This window comes from Paroedura picta, chromosome 7 (assembly GCF_049243985.1).
Source record: "Paroedura picta isolate Pp20150507F chromosome 7, Ppicta_v3.0, whole genome shotgun sequence".
NCBI classification, from domain to species: Eukaryota; Metazoa; Chordata; class Lepidosauria; order Squamata; family Gekkonidae; genus Paroedura; species Paroedura picta.
Window position 1 is genome coordinate 15,040,724 of NC_135375.1, and position 16,321 is coordinate 15,057,044.

Genomic DNA, 16,321 nt, shown 5'->3' on the forward strand with positions numbered 1-16,321 from the left:
CTGAACTAGACCCATAGAATCATAGAGTTGGAAGGGGCCATCCAGGCCATCTAGTCCAACCCCCTGCTCAGTACAGGATCAGCCTAAAGCAACCACGATAAGGATCTGTCCAGCTGCTGCTTGTAGATAGCTAGTGAGGAGGAGCTCCCCACCTCCTGAGGCAGCCCATTCTAGAATGCTAGAACATGTGGGGGAACTGAACACTGTCATCTGGAAACCATATTTATTTCCAGGAAATCTCTAGCCACCCCCTGAAGGATGGCAACTTTAAGGGCATGTTTTTGTTTTTTTGATCTGTGACTCTTTCTCTGCAAATAGCCCTTGACTTTGGCTGAGAGCCACGCAGTCTAACTGATTACTTATAGATTCAAATGGGTAGCCGTGTTGGTCTGAAGTAGCACAATAGAATCAGAGTCCAATAGCCCCTTTAAGACCAACAAAGATTTATTCAGGGCGTGAGCTTTCGAGTGCAAGCACTCGAAAGCTCACACCCTGAATAAATCTTTGTTGGTCTTAAAGGTGCTACAGACTCTGATTCTATTGATTACTTATGGAGCTATGACACAGGTCCTTAAATCGAAAGGGACTTTAAAAGAAGACGGAGAAACCAACCACAAACATTAAATTTCACCAAACTCTCCTTTAACTTTGTGAACTGGGAATCATGGAACGCTATCAGTGTGTCAAAGAGTAAAGCAGATTCATTCAACTGTCAGTTTTGTGGTGAAATAGAAAGCTAGGGAAATTGGAGGGGGGGGGTGGAGGTACTTTCTAACGGTATTGATTTCACCACTGAGTATTAATATTAAATGCCTTTTAAAGTCTATTTATATTGTTTCTTTTATGACAAACGGATATCAGCTGTTCATCGATCTCTACTTTTGCCTTTAGAAGCTATACAGGAGGCAGGAATTAATAAAGCGATCTTGTTCAAACTGTTTGGTATGTGTGTGTGTGTGTGTATGTGTGTGACTATAATGTGAAGAGAGGTACTCAGAATCCTCTTAGGAGCCTTCTGGTGCTCATTCTGCCTATTTCTTTACATAACGGTCTGGATTTATAGCTTCCTTTACCCCAGTCTTGTGGCAGAGGGAATATAACCATAAAGTATAAATGCCCCAAAAGACAATAACATTTGACCAAGGTGAAGTAACAAAGCATGCTTTAGGATGCTTTGGGCTGATCCTGCGTTGAGCAGAGGGTTGGACTAGATGGCCTGTATGGCCCCTTCCAACTCTATGATTCTGTGATTCTATGATTCTATGATTAAGATGCCCCTAAGCATCTGAAAGCCAGTCCAGAAACAGAGAAAAGGTGAGCGAGCTTGGAACGTTACTAGCTAGGTGTACCATAGACTATTTGAAAAGTGGAGGGTAGATCGGCTTTCCAAATCTGTTTATGTGGAGAGAATCCTCTCACTGGCAAGCCCCACTGGGAAGAAAAAATAAAATTAAAAATCCAGCAGCGTCACCCACATCACTTCTGGGTTGTCAGCTTTCTGCAGGGCTTGCAAGACCGAGCTCTTCCGCCAGGCATATGGTTGAGGACAGGGCGGGGTCTCGGTGTGGCATTGGAGGATCCCCCAATGTGTGATTAGATCTGGTCCTTCACTCCCAGCAAGAGAGAACTTTGACCCATGGGTTGAACGGGGAGGGGGGGAGGGGGAGATAGGGTTGTGCGATTCGGCCGCCAAAGCAGCCATTTGAGCAGGAAGCAGCCAGCGCCGTGGCGTGGGGGGGAGAGGCGGCACCCGCACGCAGGCACAGAGTTCTGCGCCTGTGTGCATATGCCATCTGGTGCGCCGGGCTTGAACGGCTGCTTTGGTGGCCGACACGCACAACCCTCATAGGAATCGGTCACCATCTGATTAATGTAAGGTAAGGCAGGGGTAGTCAACCTGTGGTCCTCCAGATGTCCATGGACTACAATTCCCATGAGCCCCTGCCAGCAAATGCTGGCAGGGGCTCATGGGAATTGTAGTCCATGGACATCTGGAGGACCACAGGTTGACTACCCCTGGTGTAAGGGGTGTTTTTAGAGGGGGTTATTATATTTTATCTACTGTTGTGAACCGCCGCGAGACTTTTGGAGACCGGGGGTATAGAAATACAAAAATAAGATAAATAAATAAAACTCTAGAACTCACAAGAACCTCTATGATTTCCAGAAATTCCTAGAGCTACCCTTTGCCATTGACAGATTACTCAGAAGTAGCACAGTATTGTTGGTGCTGGCAACAAGCAGGCAAGCTGGAGGGTTTGGGGATCCTGTGACATCTGCCGCATCGCTAGTATAACTACATCACTTCTCGGTAGCTCTGGGAATCACTGGAAACTCTATGATTTTACCATAGAGTTTCCAGTGATTCCTAGGCCCATTGTGCACGGCCGCCGAAATGGCGATTTCAGGTCCCATGGAGAACGCGGAGGGGGAAGAAGCGAAGCAAACCGCTTACGCACGGGACGGGACGCAACGGCGCCAAAACCCAGAGTAACTGATTAAAATAACCCTTTAATATTCATGACTTATTTTTGGACTTCTCAGTTGATGCTCCTTCAGGGGAAAAGTTCTTTAAATTTAATGGATTGTGTCTTGACTTATTTTTGATCGATGGATCCAAGTAATAGGTTTCCCTCCCTATATGTGTGCCATTGTTGTAATAATAAAACACTTCCTTGTGTTGCTTTAGAAGCTGTGGTGCTAAATCATAGTTCATTTGATTGAATGTGGTCATTTTGGGTTCTGTGTGTTTCAGTGCAAATCCCCGGACCAGTGGAAAACCTGCGAGCTGTATCTACCTCACCTACCTCAATCCTTATTACATGGGAACCACCTGCCTATGCAAATGGCCCAGTCGAAGGCTATAGGTTGTACTGTACGGAAGGAGCTACCGGGAAAGAACAGGTGAGCCAGTTACAGAACATAATGTTCTACCAAAAAGGTACCTGGATACCAGTTAAATTCATCTGATCCATTAATTAGAATTATAGAGTTGGCAGGGGTTCCAGGTTCATCTAGTCCAACCCACTGCAGAATGCAGGAAACTCACAACGTTTTTGTCATTCCCTCCTGTAGGGTTGTTCCTTCTGCCATTGCTTGGCTCAGTGGTGCATCTATTGGTTGCCCTAGGACAGGAGTCCCCAACACAGTTCCCCTTGGGGCCACTGTGTCTACCAGTACCTTTTCTGTCACCCACCATTTTTGAAAGCATATAGGACCAGGTCACAAAACATGGAGTGTGGTTTTGCCCAGCAAGACTTCTGATTGGGGGTTTTGCCCTGCAAGACCTCTGATTGGCCATTAGAGATTTGATTGGCTGTGCAGATTTTTAAAATTGTTGCTTTGGCATCCACTTCCATCGCAACAGAAGGATCTTCACTTTGTGGCTGAAGGTTAGCTATGATGGCTGTTTTGTGGGTGGCTTCATCTCCTGTGGCAGCCATTTTGGGTCAGTCATTTTCTGTCAGCCATTTTGTCCCTTTACTCATCATGCAGTGTCAGAATTCCAAAAGTGCCTTTGGCCCTAAAAAATGTCAGTAACTCCTGTCCTAGGAGGAGCCATGGTCCAAAGTAAGGCACAGGGCTAACTAAGAGAGGTATCCAACAGAGAAAAGAACAAGACCTTTCAGTCCTTGTTCTATAGTTTGGGATGACCTTTCCTCCATCACACTCATGTAGTTTTGAAGACCAAATCTGCACAAAAGGCGTCATACTTGGAATCACTTCACAAAACATTGGTTATGAGCTTGTTGATGTTCATGCATTTAAACAATATATGTTAAAAGGCAATGTATTTCAAAAGGCTGCCTCTTCTATCACGTTCTCCCAAAGAGCGTTAAGGTCATCTGACCAAAACTTGCTTAGGATACCTGGCCCAGAGGAGGGGAGACTGTCCCCAACCAAGGCCAGGGCTTTTTTTTAGTCTCGGCTCTAGCCTGGTGGAATGCTCTGCCAAAAGAGACCAGGGCCCTGTGGGACCTTAACCAGTTCTGCATGCCCTGTGAGACAGAGTTGTTCCACCAGGTCTATGGTTGAGGCCAGGCAGAATATCACAAAGAGTTGGCCTTGCGGCAGAAAACAGAAGGAAGACCTACCTCCCCAAGAAAGATCTGGGATCCCGCCCCCAAGTTTTACTGAATGGGGATAATGTAACTATATAGTTGTTTTAATATTTATAACTGGTTTTAAAGAAATTGATTATTTTAACTTATGTTGTTGCCTGCCCTGAATGGGATCCCAAGGAAGGGTGCCCCCCCCAAAAAAAGGAAGAGGAGGATGAACAAAATGTTAGGGGGGTTATTTGATGAGCATAGCAGACGTAATCTAGTGTAAAAATTTGGAAGACAACAGCCTCTGCACTGTTTTGGTTTTCCTAAACAGATTTTTTCCCCTCTTCTAAAAACATGATCACATCCTTTTTATGAGAATTGTAATGTGACAAGTGAATAAGTCCAGCTTCTTTGAAAAACAAAACAAAAAATGCTTTGAAGAGGTACCCCCAACCCCCATCCTACGCATAGGTTTGCTGGGTCCTTTCTGGCAACCAGCAGAGAATAGGGTGGAACTTGCCAGAAGAAAGAGAAAGGTCCAGGCCATGTTGCTGATGTCACACGGGAAGTGACATCATCATGCTAATGAATTTTGGTTTGGTATTTACTCTGGTATTTGGGTAAAAACTATATAGCAAAAATGACTTCTACCATAGAGTTTTTGTTCAAATGCCAGAGTGCCACACAGGTCTCTGGTGTGATGATATTACTTCCTGTGTGATGCCAGCAACATGGCCTGGGCCTTCCTTTTTTCTTTTGTTGAGTCCCTCTATTGGCCAGTTGGTGGCAGTGGACCAGGGGATCTGGCAAATCAACCTACATATGGACCTGCTTTTGTCTATGTTTGGTTCCAATACAGGTAAGTCCTATAATCAGTTTCTGTAAACGGAGGTCTCCTGGGAATTCTACTTAAGCTTCCTTGATTTCCTAGATGGGGAAAAAACAAGGTATACATGAAATAAATAAGCCCTTCATGACAGATTCTGGATTGCAGTCATAGATATGTTCAGCTAACAATTCCCTGCCCATAAATACGGGTTATTCATGCAGGATAATAACAGTTGAATTATCAACTGTGGGATGTCAGGTTGAATGCATAAAACGCAAACCAACTATTAGTAAAATAAATGGATTTTTCAACCATTGGCATGAATGTACTGACCCGTGTAATGCCTTTGTGCAGTAATGCCGGTCTTGTTTTCCTTCTGTGGCTAGAATATAGAAGTGAATGGCTTATCGTACAAGCTGGAAGGACTAAAGAAATTCACTGAGTACACCATACGATTTCTGGCCTACAATCGTTACGGACCTGGAGTATCTTCTGAAGATCTGACAGTCAGGACACTTTCAGATGGTAAGGCAGAACTTTAAAAATGTACCAATTTCCCCTCTATCTAGGCAGCCCCATATCCTACTACCATTATCCCAGTCCTTCCCCACAGTAGTTCTGTGAAATCTTGCCAGTGTAATAGCTTGGACAGGTGCTGATATCAGTTTGCAGTGGTCTTCTCAGGTCTTCCATAGAACTAAAGCCATGGGAGGTGATAAGATACAAAGTCATTTGTGTGGGGGGGGGGGGACATTACCTTTGTAAAAGGTACATTTGTGATACAGTGGCCTTACTCGATGCTCCACTCTGTTATGCCTCCAGTTTACATTTCTGCAATACATGTTCAAGTGCCATTTGCCCCAATCAATCTGAGTCACCTTTCATAATACAAACCTCGAAAGAACAAAAGTACCTCGTGCGTATAATTATAAAAACAAAAAGAAACAGCCAACAATAGGCGAAACATTAATTTTGTGCTTAATTTATGGAGATTGAATTCGAGCTTTGAAGAGGAGCCCTGTGGCCCAAGCATTGAACTTTGGCTTTCAGACCGTGATCAAGTGAGGAAAAGGGTGGTTGTTATTCATGCAGGTCTCTGGAAAGTTCTCCCCCAGAAGTGTTTTCAGGCGTTTTTGTTATCTGGGAGCAAATTTGGTTAGTGTAGCAGTAGAGGCACACTTTATATGCCTAGACCTGCCGATATACACAAACCAGAATAGGTGGTGTAGTATTTCAAGTTTGGCAGCTTCTAATCAGGTAAGCTGGGTTTGATTCCCTGTTCCTCCACATGCAGCCAGATGAGTGATCTTGGGTTTGTCACAGTCCTGGTAGTGCTATTCTGACCAAGCAGCTCTGTCAGAGCTCTCTCAGCCTCACCTACCTCACTGGTACAGAAAAGTGGAATATAAGAACCGACTCTCCTTCTTCAGTAATATCAGGGCTCTCTCAGCCTCACCTTCCTCACAGGGTGTCTGTTGTGGGGAGAGGACAGGGAAGCCGATTGTAAGCCACTTTGGGACTCCTTCGGTCAGTGAAAATGAAGGATCTCTTGGGGAAGGCCAGGATGAGAGAGGCTAAGAAGCAGCTCAGAGCTGCAAGTGGAAAGAGCACAGCAGAGGAAGGAGACATACCTCTCTTATAGCCTCTCAGATTGAGCAGGTAGAAGGGCATTGGATCCAGGCCAGTTGGGATGTGGCCAGGGAACCCCTTAAAAAGGAAAGCACCCAACGCCACCAGGAGAATGAGTGAGCGTCTGTGTGTGGCTGGAGAAGAAAGAGGACCCTGGGAGCTGGCGCCCCCTTTCCTTCCCTGTGCTGAGGCTGGTGGACCGGGCTCCCTCTTTGTTGGCAAGATGGCAGAAGAGTGGGAGCCCCAGAGATGGACAGAAGCTCACGGAAGCCATCCTTAAAGCTCCCTGCTCACGGCAGATGGCTGTCCAAAATGGCATTTTAGTTTTTATTTATTTATTTTTAAATGTATACCCTGCCCTTCCCAGTGTGCTGGCTTGTGTGCTGGCTTCCAGCGTTATTTATAAAACGTACCTAATGAATGGGATCTTAGATATAAGATTAAAATTTCAAAACCATCTTAGAAGCAGTCGTGACAGCTGTACAGCCATACTTTTTTCTTCAAGAGCATTCTGTTTTCGTGGGTTGCCTATACGGAGTGAGTCCCAATGGTGTTTAATCTGAGTCGTCTTGCTGTTTATTGGCCCAACCAAATGCCTGGCAGAAGAGCTCCGTCTTACAGGCTCTGCAGAACTGACCCTGATCCGACAGAGCCCTTAGGTCAGGGGTAGTCAAACTGCGGCCCTCCAGATGTCCATGGACTACAATTCCCAGGAGCCCCCTGCCAGTGAATGCGAATGCTGGCAGGGGGCTCCTGGGAATCGTAGTCCATGGACATCTGGAGGGCCGCAGTTTGACTACCCCTGCCTTAGGTCTTCCATCAGCTCATTCCACCAAATCGGGGCCAGGACTAAAAAGGTTGAAGCCAGATGTCCTTTTTTTAGGGGGGAGGGCAGGGATTACCAGTTTGTTCACCCTGGATGATCTTCTTATCTTTTGACAAGATAGACCTTCATTAGACCATATCGTTCTTCATATAATGCATTTGGCTTTGGGAAACTCACACTTAACATCCAGGGAGCGAAAAATTAAACGCTGCGATGTGTTCATAGAGCTTTCTCTTGTGCAGCTATTGATTTGTCTTGGACTGTTCCAAGTTCCAGTGTGTGTGCGTGTGGTTGTGTGTAGGGGGTGGTGTCCTTTTTGTTCTCAGCAGACTTCGCTTACCTGGGTACGGTGCCTGGAATGAGCCAATCCTATTACCTTGAAAGTTCAGTGCAATGGAATTATCCTGCAGGCTCCGAGACCAAAAGTTGTGGAATTACTGATGTTCCAGTTCTAAGAATCATAAAAAACATTTTTTTAAATAACTAGATCAAATAAAATATTAACAGTGCAAACCCTTTACGAGGGCCAAATCCATAGAGCTCGAATGTAATTGTTCTGCCTTTGACACTTAGACTCTTCTTGTCAATTATTTTATTGGTTTCACCCTAAATACTGGTTACACATATTTTTAACCTTATAACCATCGCCTTTAGGACATTCCCAGCCTTGTTTGGATTAATAAAAGCTTGGCGGTATGCTGATGGGTGTAACCGCAGAGCGAAACATCAATAGCTTACCTGAGATAACTCAATTACCTTCTGAATGTCACGGAATAATCAACATTGCTCATTCCGCGTGTTGTTTACTAGTAGTGCCCGCAGCTCAGAAAGTAGTCCCAGTAGGCCTTTGTAAAGTTCTGGGCTGGTCACTTGAACAACAGTGAAGAACAGGGCAGCCTTGTCATTTGGGGAGGCTGAGCAGGCAAGGGAGAAGGGTGAGGAGACATGAGGAGTCAGTGGAATGTAATAACATCCTCACCCTACTCTTCCTTCCTTCCTTCCTTCCTTCCTTCCTTCCTTCCTTCCTTCCTTCCTTCCTTCCTTCCTTCCATTCATTCATTTATTCATTCATTCATTCATTTATACATTCATTCATACATTCACTCATTCAATTTCTAGGCCAACAATCCTAGTCAACTAGCTTGCAGTGGCTAACAACTTTCAGTAAAGCATAATAACCATTCAATGAAACATTATAACATCATATTAAAAAAAAAACCTTCCACTCTCCCAACCCCCCTCCAACCCCCCCCCCCCCAATAAGCCACCAATTAGCTGCTATATGTGCCCAGGGGAAAATGTAGCCACAGGCAGGACACTAGAGGAAGGCCCAGATCTTTCTCAGCCTGGCCTCAACCGAATGCTGGGTGGAAGAGCTCTGTCTTACATGCCCTGAAGTAGATCTAAAGTAGTTCCATCATAGCTCTCAGTTCTTCCGGGAGCTCATTCCACCAGGCAGGGGATGGTCCACCATCCACCATCCATGGTCCACCATCCAAAGCAGTAATTTCCTCCAAAGGAGAAAGAAGAGCTGTTTCCTTATACCCCGCTTTTCCTTACCCGAAGGAGTCCAAAGCTACTTATGAAAACCTTTCCCTCTCCCCACAACAGACTCCCCTACGAGGTAGGTAGAGAAACACTGTGATAGGAATTTGACCCCCTCTTAGACCTGCCCAAGAGGCAATCATGCCTGTCCTCTGTTTCTCTGCCATAAATCTGAATCATTGGCAGATCACGACATTGCTAAGAGTTTGGGTTGTGTGCTGCTATGGACCTGCCAATCAGTTCATTTTGGGTTCATGTGGCATTCTTTATTGTTCACCCCTCTCAGCTTCACCCCTTCCTTGGTTATTTCTCCAGAAGTCTGAGTTGGGAGGTTCTGTTTCCAGTTGACTGGTTTCCTTTAGGTATCGGTTTCTATGTCACCTGCTTGGTCACCTATTACAAAGGCCTGGAATGTGTTCTCCTGTGTGTCATATTGTTCTTCTTCCCTAAGGAGTGACCGGGCTGATTAGCTTTCCCTCCCTTGGTCACGCTGGGAGAAGGACAGTCAATCTCTCCTTTGGAAACCAGTGGGCCTTAAAACGCCCCTCTCTCACATGCATTCTAGCTGCCAATGGATATTATGACCAACCAAGGCCCCTCTTTCCACCCACAATGGAGGTTTATGTTCTCCGGTGACCTGAGCAAATAAAATCAGCCCATTTCATTTCACCATGAAAGATTTGGGGTTGATTCGATGTGACCTGGGTAATTTTGTGTTAACTGGCAGCTGCCACTGTTGATCATAAAATCATAGAATCATAGAGTTGGAAGGGATCATACAGGCCATCTAGTCCAACCCCCTGCTCAACGCAGGATCAGCCCAAAGCATCCTAAAGCATCCAAGAAAAGTGTGTATCCAACCTTTGCTTGAAGACTGCCAGTGAGGGGGAGCTCACCACCTCCTTAGGCAGCCTATTCCACTGCTGAACTACTCTGACTGTGAAATTTTTTTTCCTGATATCTAGCCTATATCGTTGTACTTGTAGTTTAAACCCATTACCGCGTGTCCTCTCCTCTGCAGCCAATGGGAACAGCATCCTGCCCTCCTCCAAGTGACAACCTTTCAGATACTTAAAGAGGGCTATCATGTCCCCTCTCAACCTCCTTTTCTCCAGGCCGAACATTCCCAAGTTGCTCAACCTATCTTCATAGGGCTTGGTCCCTTGGCCCCAGACCTTCCTCATTGTGATCTTCCTTCTCACTTTTTCGCTGGGTGTGGTCATGTGCAAGCTCCCCTAGATATTAACGGAATCACAGAGAGACTAGTTCTTAACAATGAACTACCACCGAACAGGACGCTCCTTGAGTACCCACCAACCATTCCAAGCCGTCATCATCATCATAAATATATCATAAATATCTTTGGCATCATCATCATAAATATATTTGGCTCAGGATGATGTACATAGACAAATGATCAATATCAGCAATTAAAACAACAGTAAAACATTAAGAACTGTCCATCAATGTAAAGCGTATTAACATTTTAGCGGTATCTACTTAACATGATTGGTTATTGTCTTATCACCCAGAAACTGGTCACAGCCAATAGGTCTTTCCCAGGGTGGATGTCTCGGGGGGGGGGGGGGGGAGGTTGTTTGGGGGGGGGCATAGAAGTTACAGAAGTATGGGAGAATACTATTTTGCCAATTGGGTGCCTTGTACAGTTGTGATTCCCCCATAAACTGAAGTTACCCACACGGATTTAGAAATTAGTTCTTATATGCCACTTTTCTCTACCCAAAGGGGCTTATAATCGCCTTCACCTTCCACTCCCCACAACAGAGAGAGCCCTGATATTTCTGCTCAGTCAGAACTGCTTTATCAGTGCCGTGGTGAGCCCAAGGTCACCCAGCTGGCTGCATGTGGGGGAGCGAGGAATCAAACCAGGCTCGCCAGATTAGAAGTCCGCACTCCTAACCACAACATCAAACTGGCTCTTTTTCAAAAACCTGAGAAATGTTTGTCATTGTCATCTTGGGCTCCTCTACTTACAGCTTTTCAAAGTTCATTCTCTTTTCCCCTCCCCGCTCTCTTTACATTGCAGTGCCAAGTGCTATGCCCCAGAACATCTCCTTGGAGGTGATGAACTCAAAGGTAAGCTGACTCACGGTCTCCTAATCTGAAATGACCCCTAGTTGTGTACCTGTGTTTCTGGCTATATAGCGCACTCAGCTTTCAAATATGCTTAATAGGAAGTTGTCTTTTAACATCTTCTCCCTCCCCCCACCCCCGCAAAAATGAAAACAAAAATGGACTGTTTAATTCCCCCGTTCATCCTGGAGATGTTGACCCTCCTCGGTTTGGCTGGAACAGAGCCCTAATCCTGAGACTTGCATTTTGTTAAATAGGAATGTTCAATTTGCATGAACTTCTAGTAGTAGAATCTTTCATGTTTGCATGTTGATTACTTTTTGTAAGGAAGCAGTTTTGGATTTCGTGTGCATGATATTTGTATCCACTGCCGCCTTTAAAGAGCAACACAGTTTCGAGGGCCTATTCTGCATGCATTGGATAATGCACTTTCGATGCACTTTAGAAGTAGGTTTTCCTGTTCTGCACAGGAAAATCCAGCTGCCAAAGCACATTGGAAGTGCATTATCCTATGAGTACGGAATGGGCCCAGGACTGACTCCCAAAGCTTATACCATAGTAATCTTGTTTGTCTTTGAGCTGTGGTATACCTAGCCTGCTTGGTGCCCAAGACTTGCTGATGTGGGGGCGGGTGGTGAGTGGCTGCAGCTGGGTGAGGGCAGGGCATGGTGATACAGGGGTGCAGGTAGGTGGGCGGTATGCCTGGGCAAGCTCTGCAGCTGGTGGAACATGTGATTGGCTGCCTTTGGCACAAATTTCTCCTTGGCGTCATGCATCTCCTTCATCAGCCAGTTTGCCCACCACTAAGAGACACGGTCTCTCGGCCACTTGCCTAGGAGTGTCATCAAAGGTGGGCTGTGGCACACTGGACAGATGTTCCCAGTCCCAGAGGTCTTGAGCAACCAAGCTGCATTGTGAGTGGGCTGGGGAGAGCAGGAGTCCCTGTCATCTTCCACAAGCAGAACTCTGCCTTGCAAGGTTGAGTGGGCAGGGGGCTCTTTCACATGAAGGCTCTCTTGCCCGGGGGGTGAGTCTGTCTTAGGATGGGTTGGGATACATCATGTTGGATTGGCCCAGCCATGGGCCAGGAATGTGTCTTGGCCGTGCACAGCCCTGGGCTATAAACACTAAGGTTTGATACCCTCTTGCAGCCCTTCCCACCAGCCTGATCCACCATGTTGAAGAGAAGCAGGGCCTTGCCGGGCATCACACACGCAGAGGGTGTGGCTTGCTCCTGCCACACCTGCCTAGTGCATAGGAAGAAGCTGCCCTCTTGTGCCCTCCCAAAGTATGTGCCCTAGCTGCCACATCCTAAATGTTACCATCTCTGTGGTCCTACTAGGCTTGATTCTTGCTTTTTCCTACACAAATAAACCTGGCTGCCCGCTTGAAACGATGCGTACAAAATGCCAAACTTCTGAGTGATGTGGAAATATAACTGTGCTGTGCCAGAGGGCCTTCTGAGACATGTGTACCGAGTTTCACATTTTTGAACAGTAACCAATTTGGCTCTCATCCTTCTAAGGAGAGAGGTATAAATAGCCCTTTTTCAGAGCTTTCTCGTTTTCAGGTTCTGAATTCCAGCCTTCTAGCTGCTTGGAGAATAGCTTAATGACTGCAGGTATACTGTGTTTCTGCAGTAGAGTGAGAGTTTTCCAAATATTTTAGATGTGTAGATTAAATTCCAGGCATCGTGCTCATAGGGGAGGGTACATCTGTGTCAGAAAGTAGAGAACTTGCTGAACTCTTTGAACGCTCTGCTCATGTTTTGTGGATGGCTTCTGCCATCTCGAGATCCGACTACCCACATCATGTCCTCAAGTCTGTTCCTTGTACGTAAGAGGCACGCACAAAGTATTAAAGTGGTGTAAAATGGAAAGATGTCATAAAAATGGCAAAAAAAAGTTGCGAGAATCGGATTGTCACGTGACACGTCTGTGAAAACATTAAAACTCCGTATAGCTCCAAGGCCCTGAATGGGGGTGGGGGGTGGGGACTGCTCCTGAAACAAGAGCTTCCTTTAGAAAACTTTCCCTTACTGTGCATACACCTGATCTAGCAAAGCCTTAAGAAAAGAAAGAATCCAATGCAAATAGGTAGAATGCTGTTTCTTATTCACATCAGGCCACCTGCAGCACTGATACTGCAATCTTATGACCTGGTCTCAACCTATTCCATTCCAGTTCTCTTTTGGAAATTTAATTTCACCTCCTAAAAGCAGGGCTGTGGTTCAAACAAGGCTACAGATAGCTGCAAAGGCAATTTTGTGGAAAGGAACAATGCAGAAACACACAGAGAGACCCTCTTTTGGGCTTTACCTAATACAGGTTCCAAAAGGAGCATCTACCTAGTCACATGTACCTCCCCATCCATAACTCAAAGGAAAAGTTTTTTTTTGGGGGGGGGAGGGCAGATATAGTTACTGAGTCACGTGAAGCTGGCAGGCGGGCGTTGAATTGAACTGACATTTATTGTAGCCGAAGCCATAACAAGCATGCAAACAGAGCATTAAAACAGTAAACTACACATATCTATCACAGTATGAACAAGTGATCACCATAAGAAAATTACAAGTGTCGAATAGAATGAGTGACGTGAAATAAAAGACTAATACATCAACTAAAATACAGATTACTCAGCCATACTGGAAACTTACCTTTATCTAATAACTAGGGACCAAGCCTTTTGTACTTGTAAAAACAACGGGCACTAGGTGTGCTTTGGGGCCAGGGGGAAGGCTTCCTTCCCACCCCCGGCAGCGGCATCCCACCTACAAAACTCCAGGAATATTTCCAACCCAGGGGTAGCCAACCTCCAGGTGGGACCTGGAGAGGTCCTGGAATCACCGCCCATCTTCATAGATCAGCCCCACAGGCAGAAAGGGCTACTTTGGACAGGGTTGCGGTAGAGAAGAAACATTTAAGGCCTCCCACACAGGTTGTTGTTGAATTGAAAGACTTGAGGCCTGCAGCACAGGGTTGTTGTGCAGATGAAACAGGAGACAAAAGAACCTCCGCAACAGCATCCAGTTTCGTCTGCAGAATAACGCTGTGCAGTGGCACTCTGAATACACTGTGCTTGCGCTCAAAAGCTCACGTCTTGAATAAATTTTGGTCTTAAAGGTGTCCCTGGACTTTGATTTTATTTTGTTTTGTTGTGCTGCTTCAGACCAACACGGATACCCACTTAAGTCTTCTACTTGGTTATTCCAGCAAGGGCACAACCGACAATCTGTTGGAACCTGATTAAATCTGCCGTGCAAGGATGCAGAAGGGAAGGTCTGAAACCTTGCAGAAGTAAAGATGGGCATTTGTTAGATCATTTAGGTCAGTGGTCCCCAACCCGCGGGCCACGGCCCGGTGTCGGGCCGCAAAGGCCTTGGTGCTGGGCCGCGGCTCCTTCTTCCCTCCCCCACGAAGCGAGAAGCTCGCCAGACCGCGAGCAAATCGGCCGCCAAAGCGGCCGATTAGCTCGTGGCCCGGCAAGCTTCTCGCTTCGGGAGGGGAGGGAAGAGAAGCTTGCCGAGCCGCGAGCTAATCGGCCGCATTAGCGGCCAATTTGCTCGCAGCCTGGAGGGGCCGGGAGGGAGAGCCGCAGCCGCTGGCATGGCGGCAGTGCAAACGCGCATGCGCGGCAGTCTGCACATGCGCGTTTGTGCTGGGGCTGCCGCGCGTGCGCGGGCCCCCGGGCCACCCTCTCCTTCCACTACGCCGCAGCGGTCTGCAGCAAGCGAAAACTTGCGGACCGCTGGTTTAGGTATCCAGAGAAGGATATGGCATATTTAAGCCTCAGTTACCACCTGGAAGATTTAGAGTTTTGGATCACATCCCACAAACCCAACCTTGAATTTTACACAATTCCCAAGTTTGGATCAAATGCTGGCAGGAGTCCATGGGAATTGTAGTCCATGGACATCTGGAGGGCCGCAGTCTGACTAACCCTGGAGCAAGGGATTGGACTGGATCAAGGGTGCCCTAACTATGACTCTCCAGATGTCCCTGGACTACAATTCCCATGAACCTCTGCCAGTTTGGCTACCCCTGAGCTAGATGGCCATGCCCCCTTCAATTTCTGTGATTCTATTGTTTTTTTTTTAAAAAAAACATATTCATAAACAGATTATTTTTGAAACGCAGGAACCGAATGTTCCAACCGTGCCGTGCACTTCTTTAGGTTGATTAGCAGCTTGTCCTTCCTCATTAGCTGTTCCGGCGTCCATGACAGAAAGGGCGTTGGGTGGGCATGGTATCCTTCTCCTCATGACGTGGGCCGTAATGTCACAGGCACCAGAGAGCCCGCTTAATTAAGAAAAAGCACCCAAACTCGGGCAGACACGGCTAAGTTATTAATTGCCAGCACACAAGACTTTGCCGAGCAGTTTGCTGACTGCGACAAAGATCCAAGAACTCCTTCCGATGCTTTTAATGAGCCATCGGTCTTGCACGTCCCTTCACGTGGCAATCTGGAATGTGTATGATAATGCCGACTCTCCAGCGTAGACATTAAAAGGGTTCCTTGTCTCTCGTAAAGCAGCTCGTTTGTGTGCCGAAAGCCATGAAAAGAAACGTCCTCCTACAGGATGGGGGAAATTTGTGTTGCTCCAATAACTCAACTCACTAATTGGCTTCTTCACTTCCGGGTCATAGAATCATAGTTGGAAGGGGCCATACAGGCCATCTAGTCCAACCCCCTGCTCAACTCAGGATCAGCTCTAAGCATCCAAGAAAAGTGTGTATCCAACCTTTGCTTGAAGACTGCCAGTGAGGGGGAGTTCACCACCTCCTTAGGCAGCCTATTCCACTGCTGAACTACTCTGACTGTGAAAAACTTTTTCCTGATATCTAGCCTCTATCGTTGTACTTGAAGTTTAAACCCATTACTGCGTGTCCTCTCCTCTGCAGCCAATGGGAACAGCATCCTGCCCTCCTCCAAGTGACAACCTTTCAAATACTTAAAGAGGGCTATCATGTCCCCTCTCAACCTCCTTTTCTCCAGGCTGAACATTCCCAAGTCCCTCAACCTATCTTCATAGGGCTTGGTCCCATGGCCCCAGATCATCTTCGTCGCTCTCCTCTGTACCCTTTCAATTTTATCGATGTCCTTCTTGAAGTGAGGCCTCCAGAACTGCACACAGTACTCCAGGTGTGGTCTGACCAGTGCCGTATACAATGGGACTATGACATCTTGTGATTTTGATGTGATGCCTCTGTTGATACAGCCCAAAATGGCATTTGCCTTTTTTACCGCTGCATCACACTGCCTGCTCATGTTTAGTTTACAATCCACAAGTACCCCAGGGTCTCGTTCACACACAGTGCTACCTAGAAGCGTATCCCCCATCCAGTAGGC

The 16,321-nt window shown here is 46.5% G+C and overlaps 1 protein-coding gene across 4 annotated transcripts in view; it reads left to right on the forward strand.

Annotated features, from left to right (window-relative positions):
- The window catches only part of DCC (DCC netrin 1 receptor), a 939,742-nt gene that overhangs the window by 684,920 nt on the left and 238,501 nt on the right, over nt 1–16,321 (forward strand). For all 4 annotated transcript variants that reach the window (XM_077346794.1, XM_077346795.1, XM_077346796.1 and 1 more), the window contains exons 10-12: nt 2,756–2,904; nt 5,265–5,403; nt 10,926–10,975. In XM_077346794.1, the coding sequence (XP_077202909.1) occupies nt 2,756–2,904; nt 5,265–5,403; nt 10,926–10,975 (338 nt within the window). The remainder of the gene's footprint in view (nt 1–2,755; nt 2,905–5,264; nt 5,404–10,925; nt 10,976–16,321) is intronic.